This window comes from Oncorhynchus masou, chromosome 25, assembly GCF_036934945.1.
Source record: "Oncorhynchus masou masou isolate Uvic2021 chromosome 25, UVic_Omas_1.1, whole genome shotgun sequence".
Taxonomy (NCBI): Eukaryota; Metazoa; Chordata; class Actinopteri; order Salmoniformes; family Salmonidae; genus Oncorhynchus; species Oncorhynchus masou.
The window spans coordinates 24,283,212-24,303,490 of record NC_088236.1 but is presented as its reverse complement, the minus strand read 5'-3'; the positions used below and the strand labels follow the sequence as shown (position 1 = coordinate 24,303,490).

The 20,279-nt window shown below is 43.3% G+C and overlaps 1 protein-coding gene across 1 annotated transcript in view; it reads left to right on the top strand.

Annotated features, from left to right (window-relative positions):
- Positions 1–7,347, top strand: part of htr7c (5-hydroxytryptamine (serotonin) receptor 7c) — an 89,500-nt gene extending 82,153 nt beyond the window's left edge. Inside the window, exon 2 of the mRNA XM_064936973.1 lies at positions 5,866–7,347. Coding sequence (XP_064793045.1) covers positions 5,866–6,604 — 739 coding nt within the window. The 3' untranslated portion in view covers positions 6,605–7,347. The remainder of the gene's footprint in view (positions 1–5,865) is intronic.
- The last annotated feature ends 12,932 nt before the right edge of the window (positions 7,348–20,279 follow it).

The following is a 20,279-nucleotide window of genomic DNA, read 5'->3' as shown; positions in this document are numbered from 1 at the left end:
ATGGGGGCGTGCTCAGTCCTCTTTTTCCTGTAGTCCACAATCATCTCCATTGTCTTGATCACGTTGAGGGAGAGGTTTTTGTCCTGGAACCACACGGACAGGTCTCTGACCTCCTCCCAATAGGCTGTCTCGTCGTTGTCGGTGATCAGGCCTACCACTGTTGTGTCATTGGCAAACTTAAATGGTGTTGGAGTCGTGCCTGGCCGTGCAGTCATGCGTGAACAGGAAGTACAGGAGGGGACTGAGCACGCACGCCTGAGGGGCCCCTGTGTTGAGAATTAACTTGGCGGTTGTGTTGTTACCTACCCTTACCACCTGGGGGCAGCCCATCAGGAAGTCCAGGATCCAGTTGCAGAGGGATGTGTTTAGTCCCAGGGTCCTTAGCTTATTGATGAGCTTCGAGGGCACTGTGGTGTTGAACGCTGAGCTGTAGTCAATGAATAGCATTCTCACATAGGTGTTCCTTTTGTCCAGGTGGGAAAGGGCAGTGTAGAGTACAATAGAGATGGCATCATCTGTGGATCTGTTTGGGCGGTATGCAAATTGGAGTGGGTCTAGGGTTTCTGGGATAATGATGTTGATGTGAGCCATGACCAGCCGTTCAAAGGCTACATATGTGAGTGCTATGAGTCGGTAGTCTTTTAGGCAGGTTACCTTAGTGTTATTGGGCACAGGGACTATGGTGGTCTGCTTAAAACATATTGGTATGGCAGACGCGGACAGGGAGAGGTTGAAAATGTAAGTGAAGACACTTTCCAGTTTGTCAATGCATGCTCGGAGTACACATCCTGGTAATCCGTCTGGTGCTGCGGCCTTGTGAATGTTGACCTGTTTAAAGGCCTACATGCATGTTTCAGTGTCATTTGCATCGAAGCGAGCATAGAAGTAGTTTAGCTCGTCTGGTAGGCTCGTGTCACTAGGCAGATCTCGGCTGTGCTTCCCTTTGTAGTCTGTAGTGGTTTGTAAGCCCTGCCACATCAGACGAGTGTCAGAACCGGTGAAGTACGATTCGATCTTAGTCGTGTATTGATGCTTTGCCTGTTTGATGGTTTGTCGGAGGGCATAGCGGGATTTCTTTCTAAGCGTCCAGGTTAGAGTCCCGGCAGCTCTAGCCTTTTGCTCAGTGCGGATGTTGCCTGTAATCCATGGCTTCTGGTTGGGGTATGTATGTACAGTCACTGTGGGGACGACATCATCGACGCACTTATTGATGAAGCCAATGACTGATGTGGTGTACTCCTCAATTCCATCAGAGGAATCCTGGAACATTCCGGTCTATGCTAGCAAAACAGTCCTGTAGCTTAGCATCTGCTTCATCTGATCACTTTTTTAATTGATCGAGTCACTGGTGCTTCCTACTTTAATTTTTGCTTGTAAGCAGGAATCAGGAGGATAGCATTATGGTCAGATTTGCTAAATGGAAGGCGAGGGTGAGCTTTGTATACGTCTCTGTGTGGAGTTTTACTTTTTTGAAATTTCACCTTTATTTAACCAGGTAGGCTATCTCATGATGTTGCCCTCTTTGGGTACATCGAGCACCATCCCCCGCTCTCTGCTCCTACAACCAGACTGCTGTGGTCAGAGAGAGGTCGTAAATTCCTGAGGAGAGGATCTCCTCATGGCCACACAGTATAATGACAGAGTGAATTTTCACAGAGAACAAAGGAATTTCTTCCACCTCACAGAACTTGAGGTCCGAACAACATTTATGTTCCGGAGAAGGTATAAAAGATCAGTGAAGAATCCAGCTACGAACTGGTCCGTTTGTTACATTGTGGTGAGGCTCATGGGAGACTGTGCGACAGAATAAGAACAAGTCTTTGATATTAATTACTAGTCTGCAGCTAGGAATCATTGAACGCGAAGAACGACAACCGCCGAAACATCCATTCTACAACAACATGAATGAATGTCGCTCTGAACTATCCCCTCTAACCACGACAGAGAGAGAGAGTGAGAGAGAGAGAGAGAGAGAGAGAGAGAGACGGACAATTCTACAAAAGGAACAAACTTTTCAACAGTGATCAAGACGACACACTGAGCGTGAATATATTGATTGATTGCAATTGTTCCCGAATGAGTGAGCGTTCATGTGCAAAGGATTAGTATTTCAATTGCTACAATTATCAAATCTGTAGTGACTTCTCAAGTGAACCCTACCCCCCCTTTTGTCTAACAAGCCACCATGCCAGTTTACATTCTCCTATCATCTCTTGTAACCATATTTACTTTGTTTGTTTGTGTGTGCACTTCTGTGATTGTTAGTTAATAAATAAATAATTTAAGACAATTGATGTATGAATGACTCATAGTGAAGACTGGGTTAGTACAGATGACCAACAATTCACGTTTGGAATGAGACTAAGTAAATCATTAATTAATCAGAAGACTATTGATCAGATATGAAAATATCTGAAAGGTTATATTAGGAAATTATAACTTTGTAATCTAAATATTTTCCTTGGTGCCCCGACTTCCTAGTTAATTACAGTTACATGATTAATCAGTTTGATCAGTTGGCGTAATACTAATTACAGAGAATCTTTGATAAAAAAAGTCTTCAGTTTAATGATAGTAAAGACACGACAGCTAGTTGAGAACAAGTTCTCATTTGCAACTGCGACCTGGCCAAGATAAAGCAAAGCAGTGTGACACAGACAACAACACAGAGTTACACATGGAGTAAACAATAAACAAGCCAATAACACAAACAAGTCAATGACACAGTAGAGAAAAGAAGTAAAGGTGGTCCAGAGTTTTTTCCCTCTGGTTGCACATTTAAAATGCTGCTAGAAATTTGGTAAGACAGATTTAAGTTTCCCTGCATTAAAGTCCCCGGCTACTAGGAGCGCCGTCTCTGGGTGAGCGTTTCCCTGTTTGCTTATGGCAGAATACAGCTCATTCAGTGCTTTCTTAGTGCCAGCATCAGTCTGTGGTGGTAAATAGACATCTACGAAAAATGCAGATGAAAACTCTCTAGGTAGTTAGTGTGGTCTACAGCTTATCATGAGATACTCTACCTCAGGCGAGCAAAACCTTGAGACTTCCTTAGATATCGTGCACCAGCTATTATTTACAAAAATACATAGTCCGCCACCACTTGCCTTACCAGATGCCCCTGTTCTATCCTGCTGTTACAGCGTTTAACCAGCCAGCTGAATGTTGATAATGTTGTCGTTCAACCATGACCCCATGAAGCATAAGATATTACAGTTTTGAATGTCCCGTTGGTAATTTAATCTTCCGCGTAGGTCATCAAATTTATTTTCCAAAGATTGCTGTGTGCTAGCAGAATGGAAGGAAGTGGGGGTTTATTCGATTGACTACAAATTCTCAGAAGGCAGCCCACCCTATGGCCCCTTTTTCTCTACCTTCTCTTCACGCAAATGACGGGGATCTGGGCCTGTTTCCGGGAAAGCGATATATCATTCATGTCGAACTTGTTAAATTAAAAAAGGATTCTGCCAGTCCGTGGTGAGTAATCGAAGTTCTGATGTCAAGAAGTTATTTTCGGTCAAAAGAGACAGTAGCAGCAACATGATGTACAAAAAAAGTTAATAAGTTACATTTACATTTACATTTAAGTCATTTGGCAGACGCTCTTATCCAGAGCGACTTACAAATTGGTGAATTCACCTTATGACATCCAGTGGAACAGCCACTTTACAATAGTGCATCTAAATCATTTAAGGGGGGTGAGAAGGATTACTTTATCCTATCCTAGGTATTCCTTAAAGAGGTGGGGTTTCAGGTGTCTCCGGAAGGTGGTGATTGACTCCGCTGTCCTGGCGTCGTGAGGGAGTTTGTTCCACCATTGGGGGGCCAGAGCAGCGAACAGTTTTGACTGGGCTGAGCGGGAACTGTACTTCCTCAGTGGTAGGGAGGCGAGCAGGCCAGAGGTGGATGAACGCAGTGCCCTTGTTTGGGTGTAGGGCCTGATCAGAGCCTGGAGGTACTGCGGTGCCGTTCCCCTCACAGCTCCGTAGGCAAGCACCATGGTCTTGTAGCGGATGCGAGCTTCAACTGGAAGCCAGTGGAGAGAGCGGAGGAGCGGGGTGACGTGAGAGAACTTGGGAAGGTTGAACACCAGACGGGCTGCGGCGTTCTGGATGAGTTGTAGGGGTTTAATGGCACAGGCAGGGAGCCCAGCCAACAGCGAGTTGCAGTAATCCAGACGGGAGATGACAAGTGCCTGGATTAGGACCTGCGCCGCTTCCTGTGTGAGGCAGGGTCGTACTCTGCGGATGTTGTAGAGCATGAACCTACAGGAACGGGCCACCGCCTTGATGTTAGTTGAGAACGACAGGGTGTTGTCCAGGATCACGCCAAGGTTCTTAGCGCTCTGGGAGGAGGACACAATGGAGTTGTCAACCGTGATGGCGAGATCATGGAACGGGCAGTCCTTCCCCGGGAGGAAGAGCAGTTCCGTCTTGCCGAGGTTCAGCTTGAGGTGGTGATCCGTCATCCACACTGATATGTCTGCCAGACATGCAGAGATGCGATTCGCCACCTGGTCATCAGAAGGGGAAAGGAGAAGATTAATTGTGTGTCGTCTGCATAGCAATGATAGGAGAGACCATGTGAGGTTATGACAGAGCCAAGTGACTTGGTGTATAGCGAGAATAGGAGAGGGCCTAGAACAGAGCCCTGGGGGACACCAGTGGTGAGAGCGCGTGGCGAGGAGACAGATTCTCGCCACGCCACCTGGTAGGAGCGACCTGTCAGGTAGGACGCAATCCAAGCGTGGGCCGCGCCGGAGATGCCCAACTCGGAGAGGGTGGAGAGGAGGATCTGATGGTTCACAGTATCGAAGGCAGCCGATAGGTCTAGAAGGATGAGAGCAGAGGAGAGAGAGTTAGCTTTAGCAGTGCGGAGCGCCTCCGTGATACAGAGAAGAGCAGTCTCAGTTGAATGACTAGTCTTGAAACCTGACTGATTTGGATCAAGAAGGTCATTCTGAGAGAGATAGCGGGAGAGCTGGCCAAGGACGGCACGTTCAAGAGTTTTGGAGAGAAAAGAAAGAAGGGATACTGGTCTGTAGTTGTTGACATCGGAGGGATCGAGTGTAGGTTTTTTCAGGAGGGGTGCAACTCTCGCTCTCTTGAAGACGGAAGGGACGTAGCCAGCGGTCAGGGATGAGTTGATGAGCGAGGTGAGGTAAGGGAGAAGGTCTCCGGAAATGGTCTGGAGAAGAGAGGAGGGGATAGGGTCAAGCGGGCAGGTTGTTGGGCGGCCGGCCGTCACAAGAAGCGAGATTTCATCTGGAGAGAGAGGGGAGAAAGAGGTCAGAGCACAGGGTAGGGCAGTGTGAGCAGAACCAGCGGTGTCGTTTGACTTAGCAAACGAGGATCGGATGTCGTCGACCTTCTTTTCAAAATGGTTGACGGAGTCATCTGCAGAGAGGGAGGAGGGGGGGGGGAGGGGGAGGAGGATTCAGGAGGGAGGAGAAGGTGGCAAAGAGCTTCCTAGGGTTAGAGGCAGATGCTTGGAATTTAGAGTGGTAGAAAGTGGCTTTAGCAGCAGAGACAGAGGAGGAAAATGTAGAGAGGAGGGAGTGAAAGGATGCCAGGTCCGCAGGGAGGCGAGTTTTCCTCCATTTCCGCAAACAACGCAAAGAAACAAACAAAAAAAACAAAATTTGTTAGGAATACGTAAAACATCAGCCTTGTTCTCCGGCGCCATCTTTACATTGGAGTAGATGGTGTAGCCAAAGTCCTGGCTGATGAGGCACACACCGCCCGTTTGGACATTCTTGACCCAGCCGCAGAAGGGGGGCATGTAGCCTTGTATGTTTATCCTGCTTGCATTTCCATATGGGATAATAAAGTTTTCCTTGCTAAATTATTTTTGTTTCTTCTCTCTCAGGTATCTGGGAATCACCCGGCCCCTCACATACCCAGCCAGGCAGAACGGTCAGCTGATGGCCAAGATGATCCTGGGGGTGTGGTTGGTGTCCGCCTCCATCACCCTGCCCCCCTTCTGTGGCTGGGCCAAGAATGTCCACACGGGCGGCGTGTGCCTCATCAGCCAGGACTTTGGCTACACCATCTACTCCACGGCAGTGGCCTTCTACATCCCCATGCTCGTCATGCTCTTTATGTACTACAAGATCTTCAGGGCCGCCCGCAAGAGTGGTCTGAAGCACCGCTTCACCGACTTTGCCCGGCGGGAGCGGCTGGAGACAGTGGCCAGTGAGGCGCTGAGGATGCAGGGCCTGAAGCAGCAAGGTGTGGCCGAGGAGTGTGCAGCGCTATCCCGTCTGCTGTCCCGTGAGCGCCGCAACATCTCCATCTTCAAAAGGGAGCAGAAGGCAGCCACCACGCTGGGGGTGATCGTCGGTGTGTTCTCTGTCTGCTGGCTGCCCTTCTTCATCCTGTCCACAGCTAGGCCCTTCATCTGCGGGGTGGAGTGCAGCTGCGTGCCCATCTGGCTGGAAAGGTTCCTCCTCTGGCTGGGTTATGCCAACTCCCTCATGAACCCCTTCATCTATGCCTTCTTCAACCGGGATCTGCGCTCCACATACAAGGACCTGCTACGATGCCGCTACCGCAACATCAACCGACGCCTGTCTGCCGTGGGCGTGCATGAGGCCCTCAAGGTGTAGGAGGAAGAGGACAAGGATGAGAAGGAGAGTTTGGGGCCCCAGAAGCGTCCAAGGAATTTTAAATGCCGTCCTTATTGCAAAAACTACTGGAAAGTGCAGTTTCTGTGGTTGTATAATAGAAGCTTAGAGGGATGACCTGTGACCTGGCAGTAGTATTGTAGATAAAGACAGATAAAGACAGAGGCTGACTTACTTCCTCTCTAACCCACTGCAGAGGCACAGAGATAAGGCCATTCCTTAGGTCTGTGTCTGTGTGACTCGCTCAGTCATTCTATTTTGGGACCCAAAACCATGGACCGTATTTGACGGGCTATTCAAGTTGACACTGGTTTTGTGCATATGCTACACAGTCCTGACTTCATATTCATGTCTGGTGGATGGTGCATTGACTGGGGAAATGACATGCGGACCCAGGCGATAATTCTGGGTCATTCAAAGCATGGGCTGCGAATAGATTTCTGCATGATGATATTTGCCAAATTGATGCTTGAGCAAGTGGGTGCCAGTGGCTATTGATTTAAACCAATGAAGGTCACGGAATCGGTATCTACATAACTGTTTCCAGTTCATCTTGTCTGTGGTACAGTAGGTGATGATGGTGAACAATTGAAAGTGGTCTGTATAGGTATATGTGAATCTATTACTTTGTGGAGGCAGTTAAGTGTTTTCTGTTTACCAACAAAAACACTGTAGAACAGAGGGGTATACTACAAAGCAGGATCAAGGAGCCTGAATATTCTGAAAATCTTTCAGAAAGATTATCTTGAAATTGCCATTGTCTCATTGACTCAACAACCAAAAACACATACATGTATCTATGTTTAGCTTTTTTAATGAACCAGAAAATCATCTGTTATTTGTAGTTGTTTATGAAAGTTAGCTGGCTAACTCACTGAATCTGCTTTGTAGTATACACCTCAGAAGGAACCTTTGCGTTGTCATTTTATTTCCAGACATGCCTTTGACTGTCAGTTTCTCTATTCAATCATTGAATAGAATACATTGATCTCTGCTGGCCAACATCACTTAGCTATTAAAGAGTTAACTACAAAGTCAACCCAAGGGGGACACACAGACCCAAGGGGGATACACACACAGACCCAAGGGACACACACACAGAGACCCAAGGGACACACACACAGAGACCCAAGGGACACACACACAGAGACCCAAGGGACACACACACACAGACCCAAGGGACACACACACAGACCCAAGGGACACACACAGAGACCCAAGGGACACACACACAGTACATGGCCAAGATAGTATATTACTTTTGAATATAAATCGTAATGCAAATGAAAGCCAACAAACAAAAGTTAATCTTTCAATGTTACCACAAAGCACCTGAGGGTAGCAAATATGACAAGCCTGTGATTTGAAGTGATTTAATGGGTAAGAGAAAAAAGAGATGGTACAACAAGTAGGCCTAATGGTTAGCGTCTGAGAATGTACTGTAACTAGAAACATATCATCTCTGAGAATGTACTGTAACTAGAAACATATTATCTCTGAGAAATGCCCATTTACAAAATCCACAGGAACCCTCACTATTTCAGAAAACAAAACACTTAATTTGGCATTCATTGTTCAGTGGAGTCTGCATTGAAACTTGCATCTGTCTAACATGCTATGCATTATCCATGGAGGAGCAGAATGTTGTGCATAGTAAATCTGACATACAGTACATATGTAGGATCTTAACACCTTTTACTGCAGTGGACTAAAACAGGGTCACACAGAGTGTTTCTTGGTAGTCTTAAAGAAATCTACTTTGAAACAAAAGTATACACCTCACACACATGGTTATGGGCTTAAAAAAGAAGACACCTGTACCATGTCAGATATAGATCATGTTTTAAATGTACACTTCATATACATCACAGAAGACTGAAATATAACAAAAGCTTTGACATAGAAACACACGTCATTTAAAAAAAAATGATGTTTCTTAATTATGAAATTATGAAAACTATTAATAACATTCCACCCATGAGGCAACTAGGTCATTTGACTGCAGGAAATGGCTACTTTGATCACCCTGTTGCATGAGAGCTTTCCTGCAATGCAGGACATTTAAAACTTGTAGTGTATTTGAGGTTTAAATAGGCTTCTGTAGTTTGTAATTTACAAACTTGGTTTCCCCTTACGAAAAGTATATCAACCCCTAAAAAATGTAATTCATTATAATCCACATAATAATTCACATTTCCTGTTGCTGGATTATTTTCTTGCTGTAGCAAACTGGCTGAAATTAAGATCGTACATCTGTAGTTCAGCAGCACAGTGGTTTAAACTACGTCACCCAAGCATACTTAAGCACATAAGGGTAAAACATGTAGAAGTGATCTTAAACTATGGAGCTCTATGGGGATGTTTTTGCTGAGTTGAGTTTTTACCACATACACAAACAGTTAGAGTTGGCTGCTCGAAACAGACTGATTTTCCCTACCTTTTGTTTGTTTTGTAACAAAAGCTGATCACATTATTCAACATGACCATTATGCAAAAGGCACTAATTATGCTGATGAGGTTCACCCAACAAGGAATAAGTCCACCCTTCAATGTCTTCATCTCTAACACCTGAAGCATCAGGTATTGCTACTTCTGCTGTCTCTACTTCATAGCAGGATGTGGTCAAAACTTCTAGGAACTCTGCCTCAACTTCAGTTGATCACAACAACTGCTCTGTTCTGTTGACATTCTCTGCATTGATCTGTGTAAAACGTAATCATTGAAGCAGCGTGTGCTTTCTCTACCTCGATTTTTGTAAAGTACTTGTTCATTATTATTGCAAACAGATATCTATTCCTGGCTTGCACTATTTTTTTGCCATATTATTCCATGTTATTTAAAGTGTCTAGTGTCAACAAAATTCATTCACATACCGTCTACAACTGCTTTGCCAACATTATTCTCTCAAATTTACCTGGAGAAATTAAAGCATATTTATTTCATCACTTTGTAAATAAAGCAGCACTTGGTTTAAAATCTCACAGTGGTTTATTCCAGTATGCACATATATTCCCCAGTCACTCAGACATTCATATGGTCATGAACTATTTAATACCCACAGATGTTATATCTCTGCCAGCTGTTTCACACTTAAACATGCCCTGTCATATTGCTCTTTGAAACAAGAAACCGTCAAGAGGCCTTTAAAATGCTCCTTCATTGTTACATAAAAGATCTCCTCACCAAAGAGCAAAACCTAAATAATGCAAAATATATCAACATAGCTGGCTAGATTTATAGACCTTTCATAGAGGGAATCAGGATAGACCTTAAGGCATTGTATACTGTAGGTCTAGTCCTGAAACATTCATACATTTTCAGATGAACTCAAAACAATCCAAAAAGATTTGCTTCTGAAAGGTGTCTGGAGGAGTGAATGAGGACAGTGACCCAAAAACTCCTCATTATTATCAACCTGCTCCCAGCTAAATGTTTTATTCAGCATTAGTTTGGCAGCTGTCTGCTTCATATCCCGAGAGTCATATGTAAGCGATAATCAACAAGGGGCAATGTGTTCTATGGAAAATCATGAACGACTTGGGAAGGGGTATACCTTGTCAGTTGTACAACTGAATGCATTCCACTGAAATGTGTCTACTGCATTTAATCCAACGCGCTAGTGGAGTCTATTCTAGAGAGAGAGAATGGTTTTGTAATGTTACTCGTAATGTTCCCCTAAAGTTTGAGTGTCCAGTTTTCCATTAGTTAGGGGAATATTATATCTATGTTAGCAAAAAACCTACTGAGAACCTTTTTAGCATGTTTTGGTGTTAAAGTTAAGAGAACATTCCCTTTAATGTCAATCAGAACTTACAGTGCCTTCAGAAAGTATTCACAGCCCATGACTTTTTCCACATTATGTTCAAATCAAATGGTATTGTTCATATACACATGTTTAGCAGATGTTATTGTGGGTGTAGATAAATGCTTGTATTTCAAGCTCCAACAGTGCAGTAATATATTAACAATTCACAACAATACACACAAAACCTAAAAGTAATAGAATGGAATTAAGGAATATATAAATATTAGTATAAACAATGTCGGAGTGGCATATACTAAAATATAGTAGGATAGAATACAGTATATACATATGAGATGAGTAAAGCAAAAATATGTAAACATTATTAAAGTGACTAGTGTTCCATTATTAAAGAGGCCAGTGATTTCAAGTCTATGTATATAGGGCAGCAGCCTCTGTGCAGGGTTACATAACCGGGTGGAAGCTGCCTAGTGATGGCTATTTAACAGTCTGATAGCCTTAAGATAGAAGCTGTTTTTCAGTCTCTCGGTCCCAGCTTTGATGCACCTGTACTGACCTTGCCTTCTGGATGATAGCGGGATGAACAGGCAGTGGCTCGGGTGGTTGTTGTCCTTGACATTGGGTGTAGTAGGTATCCTGGAGGGCAGGTAGATTGCCCCCAGTGATGCGTTGGGCAGACTGTACCCTCACCTCCTCCCTGTAGGCTGTCTCGTCGTTGTTGGTAATCAGGCCTACTACTGTTGGCGTCTGAAAACTTGATGATTGAGTTGGCGGCGTGCGTGACCACGCAGTCGTGGGTGAACAGGGAGTACAGGAGGGGGCTGAGCACACACCCTTGCGGGGCTCCTGTGTTGAGGATCAGCGAAGTGAAGGTGTTGTTTCCTACTTTCACCACCTGGTAGCGGCACGTCAGGAAGTCCAGGACCCAGTTGCACAGGGCGGGGTTCAGACCCAGGGCCCTGAACTTAATAATGAGCTTGGAGGGTACTATGGTGTTGAATGTTGACCTATGGTCAATGAACAGCGTTCTTACATAGGTATTCCTCTTGTCCACATGGGATAGGGCAGTGTGCAGTGCGATGGCGATTGCGTCGTCTGTTGGTCTATTGGGGCAGTAAGCAAATTGAAGTGGGTCTAGGGTGATCCTTAACTAGCCTCTCAAAGCACTTCATGATGACAGAAGTGAGTGCTACGGGGAAATAGTTATTTAGTTCAGTTTCCCTTGCTTTCTTTGGTACACGAACAATGGTGGATATATTTAGGCAGCAGACTGGGATTGGAAGAGATTGAATATGCCTGTAAACACTCCAGCCACCTGGTCTGGACATGCTCTGAGGACGTGTCTAGGGATGCCGTCTGGGCCGGCTGCCTTGCAGGGGTTAACACGCTTAAATGTCTTACTGACGTCGGTCACATAGAAAGCGAGCCCACAATCCTTGGTAGAGAGCAGAGTCAGTGGCACTGTGTTATCCTCAAAGCGGGTGAAGAAGGTTTTTAGGTTGTCCAGAAGGAAGACATCGGTGTCTGTGTCGTGTCTGTAACACTTTGTTGTGTTACAAAGTGGGATTCAAATGTATCTCACTGTCATTTTTTGTTAACGATCTACGCAAAATACTCGAAAGTTTTGAATATTTTAAAAAATATATATAAAAAATAAAACACTAATATATCTTGTTTAGGTAAGTATTTCACCCCCTGAGTCAATGCATGTTAGAATCACAGCTTTGAGTCTTTCTGGGTAAGTCTCTAAGAGCTTGTTTTTTATTCTTCAAGCTTTGTCAAGTTGGTTGTTGATCATTAATAGACAGCCATTTTCAAGTCTGGCCATAGATTTTCAAGACGATTTAGTGACAAAACTTTAACTAGGCCACTCAGGAACATTTAATGTAATTTTGGTAAGCAGCTTCAGTGTATTTATGGCCTTGTCCTGCTGAAAGGTGAATTTGTCTCCCAGAGTCTGTTGGAAAGCAGACTGAACCAGGTTTTGCTCTAGGATTTTGCCTGTGCTTAGCTCTATTCCGTTTCTTTTAATCCTAAAAAACAAAAAACTCCCTAGTCCTTGCCGATGACAAGCATACCCATAACATGATGCAACCATCACCATGCTTGAAAATATGAAGAGTGGTACTCAGTGATGTGTTGAGATGGATTTGCCTCAAACATAACACTTTTATTCAGGACATAAAGTACATTTCTTTGTCAAATGTTTTGCAGTTTTACTTGAGTGCCTTATTGCAAACAGGATGCATGTTTTGGAATATTTATATTCTGCAAAAGTATCCTTCTTTTCACTCCGTCAATTAGGTTATTTGCATCATGGTGAAATCCCTAAGCGGTTTCCTTCCTCTCCGGCCAATGAGATTGGAAGGACGCCTGTGTCTTTGTAATGAATCAGTGTATTGTTACACCATCCAAAGTGTAATTAATAACTTCAATGTCTGCATGTTTTATTTTTAACCATCTACTAGTACAGTGCCTTGCGAAAGTATTCGGCCCCCTTGAACTTTGCGACCTTTTGCCACATTTCAGGCTTCAAATATAAAGATATAAACTGTATTTTTTTGTGAAGAATCAACAACAAGTGGGACACAATCATGAAGTGGAACGACATTTATTGGATATTTCAAACTTTTTTAACAAATCAAAAACTTAAAAATTGGGCGTGCAAAATTATTCAGCCCCCTTAAGATAATACTTTGTAGCGCCACCTTTTGCTGCGATTACAGCTGTAAGTCGCTTGGGGTATGTCTCTATCAGTTTTGCACATCGAGAGACTGAAATTCTTTCCCATTCCTCCTTGCAAAACAGCTTGAGCTCAGTGAGGTTGGATGGAGAGCATTTGTGAACAGCAGTTTTCAGTTCTTTCCACAGATTCTCGATTGGATTCAGGTCTGGACTTTGACTTGGCCATTCTAACACCTGGATATGTTTATTTTTGAACCATTCCATTGTAGATTTTGCTTTATGTTTTGGATCATTGTCTTGTTGGAAGACAAATCTCCGTCCCAGTCTCAGGTCTTTTGCAGACTCCATCAGGTTTTCTTCCAGAATGGTCCTGTATTTGGCTCCATCCATCTTCCCATCAATTTTAACCATCTTCCCTGTCCCTGCTGAAGAAAAGCAGGCCCAAACCATGATGCTGCCACCACCATGTTTGACAGTGGGGTTGGTGTGTTCAGGGTGATGAGCTGTGTTGCTTTTACGCCAAACATAATGTTTTGCATTGTTGCAAAAATGTTCAATTTTGGTTTCATCTGACCAGAGCACCTTCTTCCACATGTTTGGTGTGTCTCCCAGGTGGCTTGTGGCAAACTTTAAACGGCACTTTTTATGGATATCTTTAAGAAATGGCTTTCTTCTTGCCACTCTTCCATAAAGGCCAGATTTGTGCAATATACGACTGATTGTTGTCCTATGGACAGAGTCTCCCACCTCAGCTGTAGATCTCTGCAGTTTATCCAGAGTGATCATGGGCCTCTTGGCTGCATCTCTGATCAGTCTTCTCCTTGCATGAGCTGAAAGTTTAGAGGGACGGCCAGGTCTTGGTAGATTTGCAGTGGTCTGATACTCCTTCCATTTCAATATTATCGCTTGCACAGTGCTCCTTGGGATGTTTAAAGCTTGGGAAATCTTTTTGTATCCAAATCCGGCTTTAAACTTCTTCACAACAGTATCTCAGACCTGCCTGGTGTGTTCCTTGTTCTTCATGATGCTATCTGAGCTTTTAACGGACCTCTGAGACTATCACAGTGCAGGTGCATTTATACGGAGACTTGATTACACACAGGTGGATTGTATTTATCATCATTAGTCATTTAGGTCAACATTGGATCATTCAGAGATCCTCACTAAACTTCTGGAGAGAGTTTGCTGCACTGAAAGTAAAGGGGCTGAATAATTTTGCACGCCCAATTTTTCAGTTTTTGATTTGTTAAAAAAGTTTGAAATATCCAATAAATGTCGTTCCACTTCATGATTGTGTCCCAGTTGTTGTTGATTCTTCACAAAAAAATTACAGTTTTATAACTTTATGTTTGAAGCCTGAAATGTGGCAAAAGGTTGCAAAGTTCAAGGGGGGCGAATACTTTCGCAAGGCACTACATGTGCCCTTCTTTGCAATGCATTGGAAAATGTCCCTGTTATTTGTGCTTGCTCAACTGAGGAACCTTACAGATAATTGTGTGTGTGAGGTACAGAGATGAGGTAGTAATTCAAAAATCATGTTAGACACTATTATTGCACACAGCGTGTGTCCATGCAACTTATTTGACTTGTTAAACATATTTTTTCCTGCTGAACTTATTTTGGCTTGCTATAACAAAGGGGTTGAATACTTATTGACTCAAGACATTTCAGATTTGTATTTTATTTATTAATTTGTAAACATTTCGTAAAACATAATTTCACTTTGACATTATGGACTATTGTGTATAGGTCAGAGACAAAAAAATCTAAATTCAGGCTCTAACACAACAAAATGTGGAAAAAGTCAACGTTTTGAATACTTTCTGAAGGCAATCTATCTAGAATGTAGTTACAATGCTCTCAGAATACACAACATTAATGTTCTAGATGCGTTTTTTGGACATTGCAAGAACATTCATGTGTCCATTTTTCGGAGGGTTAGTAGAATATTCCATCAACGTTCCACCAAACATCAAATCAAACTTTATTTGTCACATGCGCCGAATACAACAAGTGTAGACCTCATCGTGAAATGCTTACTTAGAAGCCGTTAACCAACAGTGCAGTTCAAGAAGACTTAAGAACATATTTAGCAAATAAACAAAAGTAAAAAAGAATAACAAGTAACACAATAAAATAACAGTAACAAGGCTATATACAGGGGGTCCTAGACCTGGTGCTCCTGTACCGCTTGCTGTGCGGTAGCAGAGCAAACAGTCTATTCGGAAAGTATTCAGACCACTTGACTTTTTACGCATTATGTTACCTTACAGCCTAATTCTAAAATCAAAAGTGTTTGCAAATTTACAAAAACTAAAAACAGAAATAGCTTTACATAAGTATTCAGACCATTTGCTATGAGACTGTCACGCTCTGATCTTAAAGATCCTTTTTATGTCTCTATTTGGTTTGGTCAGGGTGTGATTTGGGGTGGGTATTCTATGTTCTATTATTTGTATTTCTATGTTTTGGCCGGGTAGGGTTCTCAATCAGGGACAGCTGTCTATCGTTGTCTCTGATTGGGAATCATACTTAGGGAGCCCTTTTCCCTCCTTTCAGTGTGGGAAGTTGACTTGTGTTTGTGGTACTTAGCCCTCGTAAGCTTCACGGTCATTTTATATTGTTTCTTGTTTTGTTGGCATCATTCCAAAATAAGGGATCATGTACGCTCACCACGCTGCACTTTGGTCTTCCTTCAACGCCGGCCGTGACAGAGACTCGAAATCGAGCTTGGATGCATCCTGTTTCCATTGATCATCCTTGAAATGTTTCTACAACTTGTTTGGAGTCCACCTGTGGTAAATTCAATTGATTGGACATGACTTGGAAAGGCACACACTTGTCTATATAAGGTCCCACAGTTGACAGTGCTTGTCAGAGCAAAAACTAAGCCATGAAGTTGAAGGAATTATCCGTAGAGCTCCGAGACAGGATTGTGTTGAGGCACAGATCTGGGGAAGGGTACCAAAACGTTTCTGCAGCATTGAAGTTCCCAAAGAACACAGTGGCCTCCATCATTCTTAAATGGAAGATGTTAGGAACCACCAATACTCTTTCTAGAGCTGGCCGACCGGCTAAACTGAGCAATCGGGGGAGAAGGGCCTTGGTCAGGGTGGTGACCAAGAACCCAATGTTCACTCTGACAGAACTCCAGAGTTCCTCTGTGGAGATGGGAGAACCTTCCAGAAGGACAACCATCTCTGCAGCACTCCACCAATAAGGCCTTTATGGTAGAGTGGCCAGACGGAAGCCACTCAGTAAAAGGCACATGACAGCCCAATTGGAGTTTGCCAAAAGGCACCTAAAGAACTCTCATACCATGAGGAACAAGATTCTCTGGTCTGATGCAACCAAGATTAAACTTGGTATCTGGAGGAAACCAGATACCATCCCCACGGCGAAGCATGGTGGTGGCGGCATCATGCTGTGGAGATGTTTTTCAGCAGCAGGGACTTGGAGACTAGTCAGGATCGAGTGAAAGATGAACGGCGCAAAGTACAAAAAGATCCTTGATGAAACCTGCTACAGAGCGCTCAGGACCTTTGACTGGGGCGAAGGTTCACCTTACAACAGGACAATGACCCTAAGCACACAGACAAGACAATGCAGGAGTGGCTTTGAAACAAGTCTCTGAATATCCTTGAGTGTCCCAGCCAGAGCCCGGACTTGAACCCAATCAAACATCTATGGAGAGACCTGAAAATAGCTGTGCAGCGATGCTCCACAATCCAACCTGACAGAGCTTGATAGGATCTGCAGAGAAGAATGGGAGAAACTCCCCAAATATAGGTGTGCCAAGCTTGGAGCGTCAAGAAGTCTCGAGGCTGTAATCATTGCCAAAGATGTTTCAATTGTCACAGACATCGTCAGGGAAATGACCGGACCAAGGTGCAGCGTTGTGAGCGTACATTTCTTTTTATTATGAACGTCACCAACAAAAACAAGAAAAAACAAAAACCGACGAAAAGCTTATTAGGGCTATACCAGCCACTAACAAAGTCAACTACCCACAACTAAGGTGGCAAAACAGGCTGCCTAAGTATGATTCCCAATCAGAGACAACGATAGACAGCTGCCTCTGACTGGGAACCACACTCGGCCACAGAAATACAAAACATGGAATGCCCACCCCACATCACACCCTGACCTAACAAAATGGAGAAATAAAACATCTCTCTAAGGTCAGGGCGGGACATCAAGCAAGTACTGAGTAAAGGGTCTGAATACTTATGTAAATGTGATATTTCATTTTTGGATTTTAATACATTTGCAAACATTTTTAAAAACCTGTTTTTGATTTGTCATTATGGGGTATTGTGTGTAGATTGATGAGGGAAAAAACAATTTAATTCATTTTAGAATGATGCTGTAACGTAACAAAATGTTGAAAAAGTCAAGGGGTCTGAATACTTTCCAAATGCACTGTACACAATACATGGTTGCCATGTTTTCAGAATGTAATATATTAATGTTCTAGACACGTTTCATGGGAATGTTGTAAGAACATTTCTGTGTATCAGTTGTCAGGATGATCGTTCCAAAGAAATATTCTCCCACTCCAAAATGTTTCATTATTATTACTATTACTAGTTTAGAAAGCTGGCTATACTATTTTACCAATCTATAAAATGTTAGCTGCCATGGATGAGTGACTGTCACTGACTAACATAACAAGAGAAAAACTTCCAATCCAGTATTGTACTGTGTGCAAAGCTGTCATCAAGGCAAAGGGTGGCTACTATGAAGAATCTCAAATATAAAATATATTTTGATTTGTTGAACACTTTTTGGTTACTACATGATTCTGTATGTGTTATTTCATAGTTTTGATGTCTTCACTATTATTCCACAATGTAAAAAGAAAGAAGGTGTGTGTCCTAACTTTTGACTGGTACTGGAAGTTTAACTGTTCACAATGTAATCAAATGAAATAAATGAAAGAAACATAATGTTTAGCAGGCACTAGTTTGCATCAAGGGTCGGAACCGCTATTTTAAAAGCATGGGAACCAGTTGAAAAAGTTATTTCACGTTCCGGCCACTTATTTTCAAGTCCCACAAAAATCGCAACAAAGCCCCGATACAAAGCTCTCCCCTCTGCCACTCAGAGACTTATTCCAGCATCTGCCTGCCAGCTGGAAATCTTTGCCAGTGGGTGTGTGTGTGTAGGCTACCTGCCCCCCCCCCCCCCCGAAGCATAGGTTACTATAGCCTACTGATGACGTTACAAGAAAAAATTCAGAAATTAGGGAGAGATGTTTTATTAGAGAAGAATGGATCGACTTTTCCAATGCTACATTTAACAAAAAAATTAATGCAGAATGCAACAATTTCTAAGATTTTACTGAGTAACAGTTCATATAAGGAAATCAGTCAATTGAAATAAATCCATTAGGCCCTAATCTATGTACTTCATATGACTGGGAATACAAAAACAAAGTATGGGCGTGGATCAGAAAACAGTCATTATCTGGTGTGACCATCATTTGCAGAGTGACACATCTCTTTCGCATACCAGGTTGTTGATTCTGGCTGGAGAATGTTGTCCCACTCTTCTTTAATGGCTGTGCGAAGTTGCTGGATATTGATGTGAACTGGAACACGCTGTCATACACATCAATCCAGAGCATCCCAAACATGCTCAATGGGTGACATCTCTGGTGAGTATGCAGGCTATTTTCAGCTTCCAGGAATTGTGTACAGATCCTTGCGACATGGGGCCGTGCGTTATCATGCTGAAACATGAGGTGATGGCGGAGGATGAATGGCACGACAGTGGGCCTCAGGATCTCATCAAAGTATCTCTGTGTATTCAAATTGCCATCAATGCAATTAGGTTTGTTGTCTGTAGCTTATGACTGACCATATCATAAACCCCACCGCCTCCAAGGGGGACTCTGTTTACAATGTTGACATCAGCAAACCGCTCGCCCACACATACAGTACATGCTGTCTACCATCTGCAAGGTACAGTTGAAACCGGGATTCATCTGTGAAGAGCACACTTCTCCAGCGTGCCAGTGGCCATCAAAGATGAGCATTTGCCCACGGAAGTCGGTTGCAATGCTGAACTGCAGTCAGGTCAAGACCCTGTCAAGAACGATGAGCACACAGATGTGCTTCCCTGAGACTGTTTCTGACAGTTTGTGCAGAAATTCTTCAGTTGTGCAAACCCACAGTTTCATCAGCTGTCCAGTTGGCTGTTTCTTAGACGTTCCCTCAGGTGAAGAAGCCAGATGTGGAGATCCTGGGCTGGCGTGGTTACACGTGGTCTGCGGTTGTAATGCCGGTTGGACATACTGCCAAATTCTCTAAAACAATCTTGAAGGCAGCTTATGGTGGATAAATGAACATTAAATGATCTGGCAACAGTTCTACAGTCCTGCAGTCAATATGCCAATGGCACACTCTGTGGCATTGTGTTGTGTGACAAAACTGCACATTTTAGAGTGGCCTTTTATTGTCCCCAACTCAAGGTGCACTTGTGTAATGATCATGCTGTTCGTTTCTTGATAGGCCACAAATGACAGGTGGATTAGTTGCGTTTATATTTTTATTCAGTGTAGTTAAGGACACTATAGTTATCACGTTTCACATTGGATTTACTAACAACAAAAAGGTAAGATGTGTTTTTAATTGTAGTGCTGCTCGGCACACACAGGCTTGTTAGCTAGCTAGCTACTTAGCTAATGTTTGTGCTGGTCCAACGTTAAACCAACTCAGAAGTTCAAAGCCATTAAAAGTTTCTCAAAACAAAATGCCCAGCGCTTCTAGGCAAGCTTCAAGTTATTTTGTAGAACTTCTTTCCTTCTTAATGCGTTTGAGCTAATCAGTTGTGTTGTGACAAGGTAGGGGTTGCATACAGAAGATAGCCCTATTTGGTAAAAGACCAAATCTATATCATGATTTCTTTGCAGCAATTCGACCATGAATGCCTGACTCACGCAGTCTTCTCTGAACAGTTGATGTTGAGATGTGTCTGTTACTTGAACTCTTTGAAGCATTTATTTGGGCTGCAATCTGAGGTGCAGTTAACTCTAATGAATTTATCCTCTGCCGCAGAGGTAACTCTGGGTCTTCCTTTCCTGTGGTGGTCGTCATGAGAGCCAGTTTCATCATAACGCTTGATGGTTTTTGCAACTGCATTTTTCCAGATTGACTGACCTTCATGTCTTAAGAAAGGTGGAGATGTGGCTATATACACTATGTA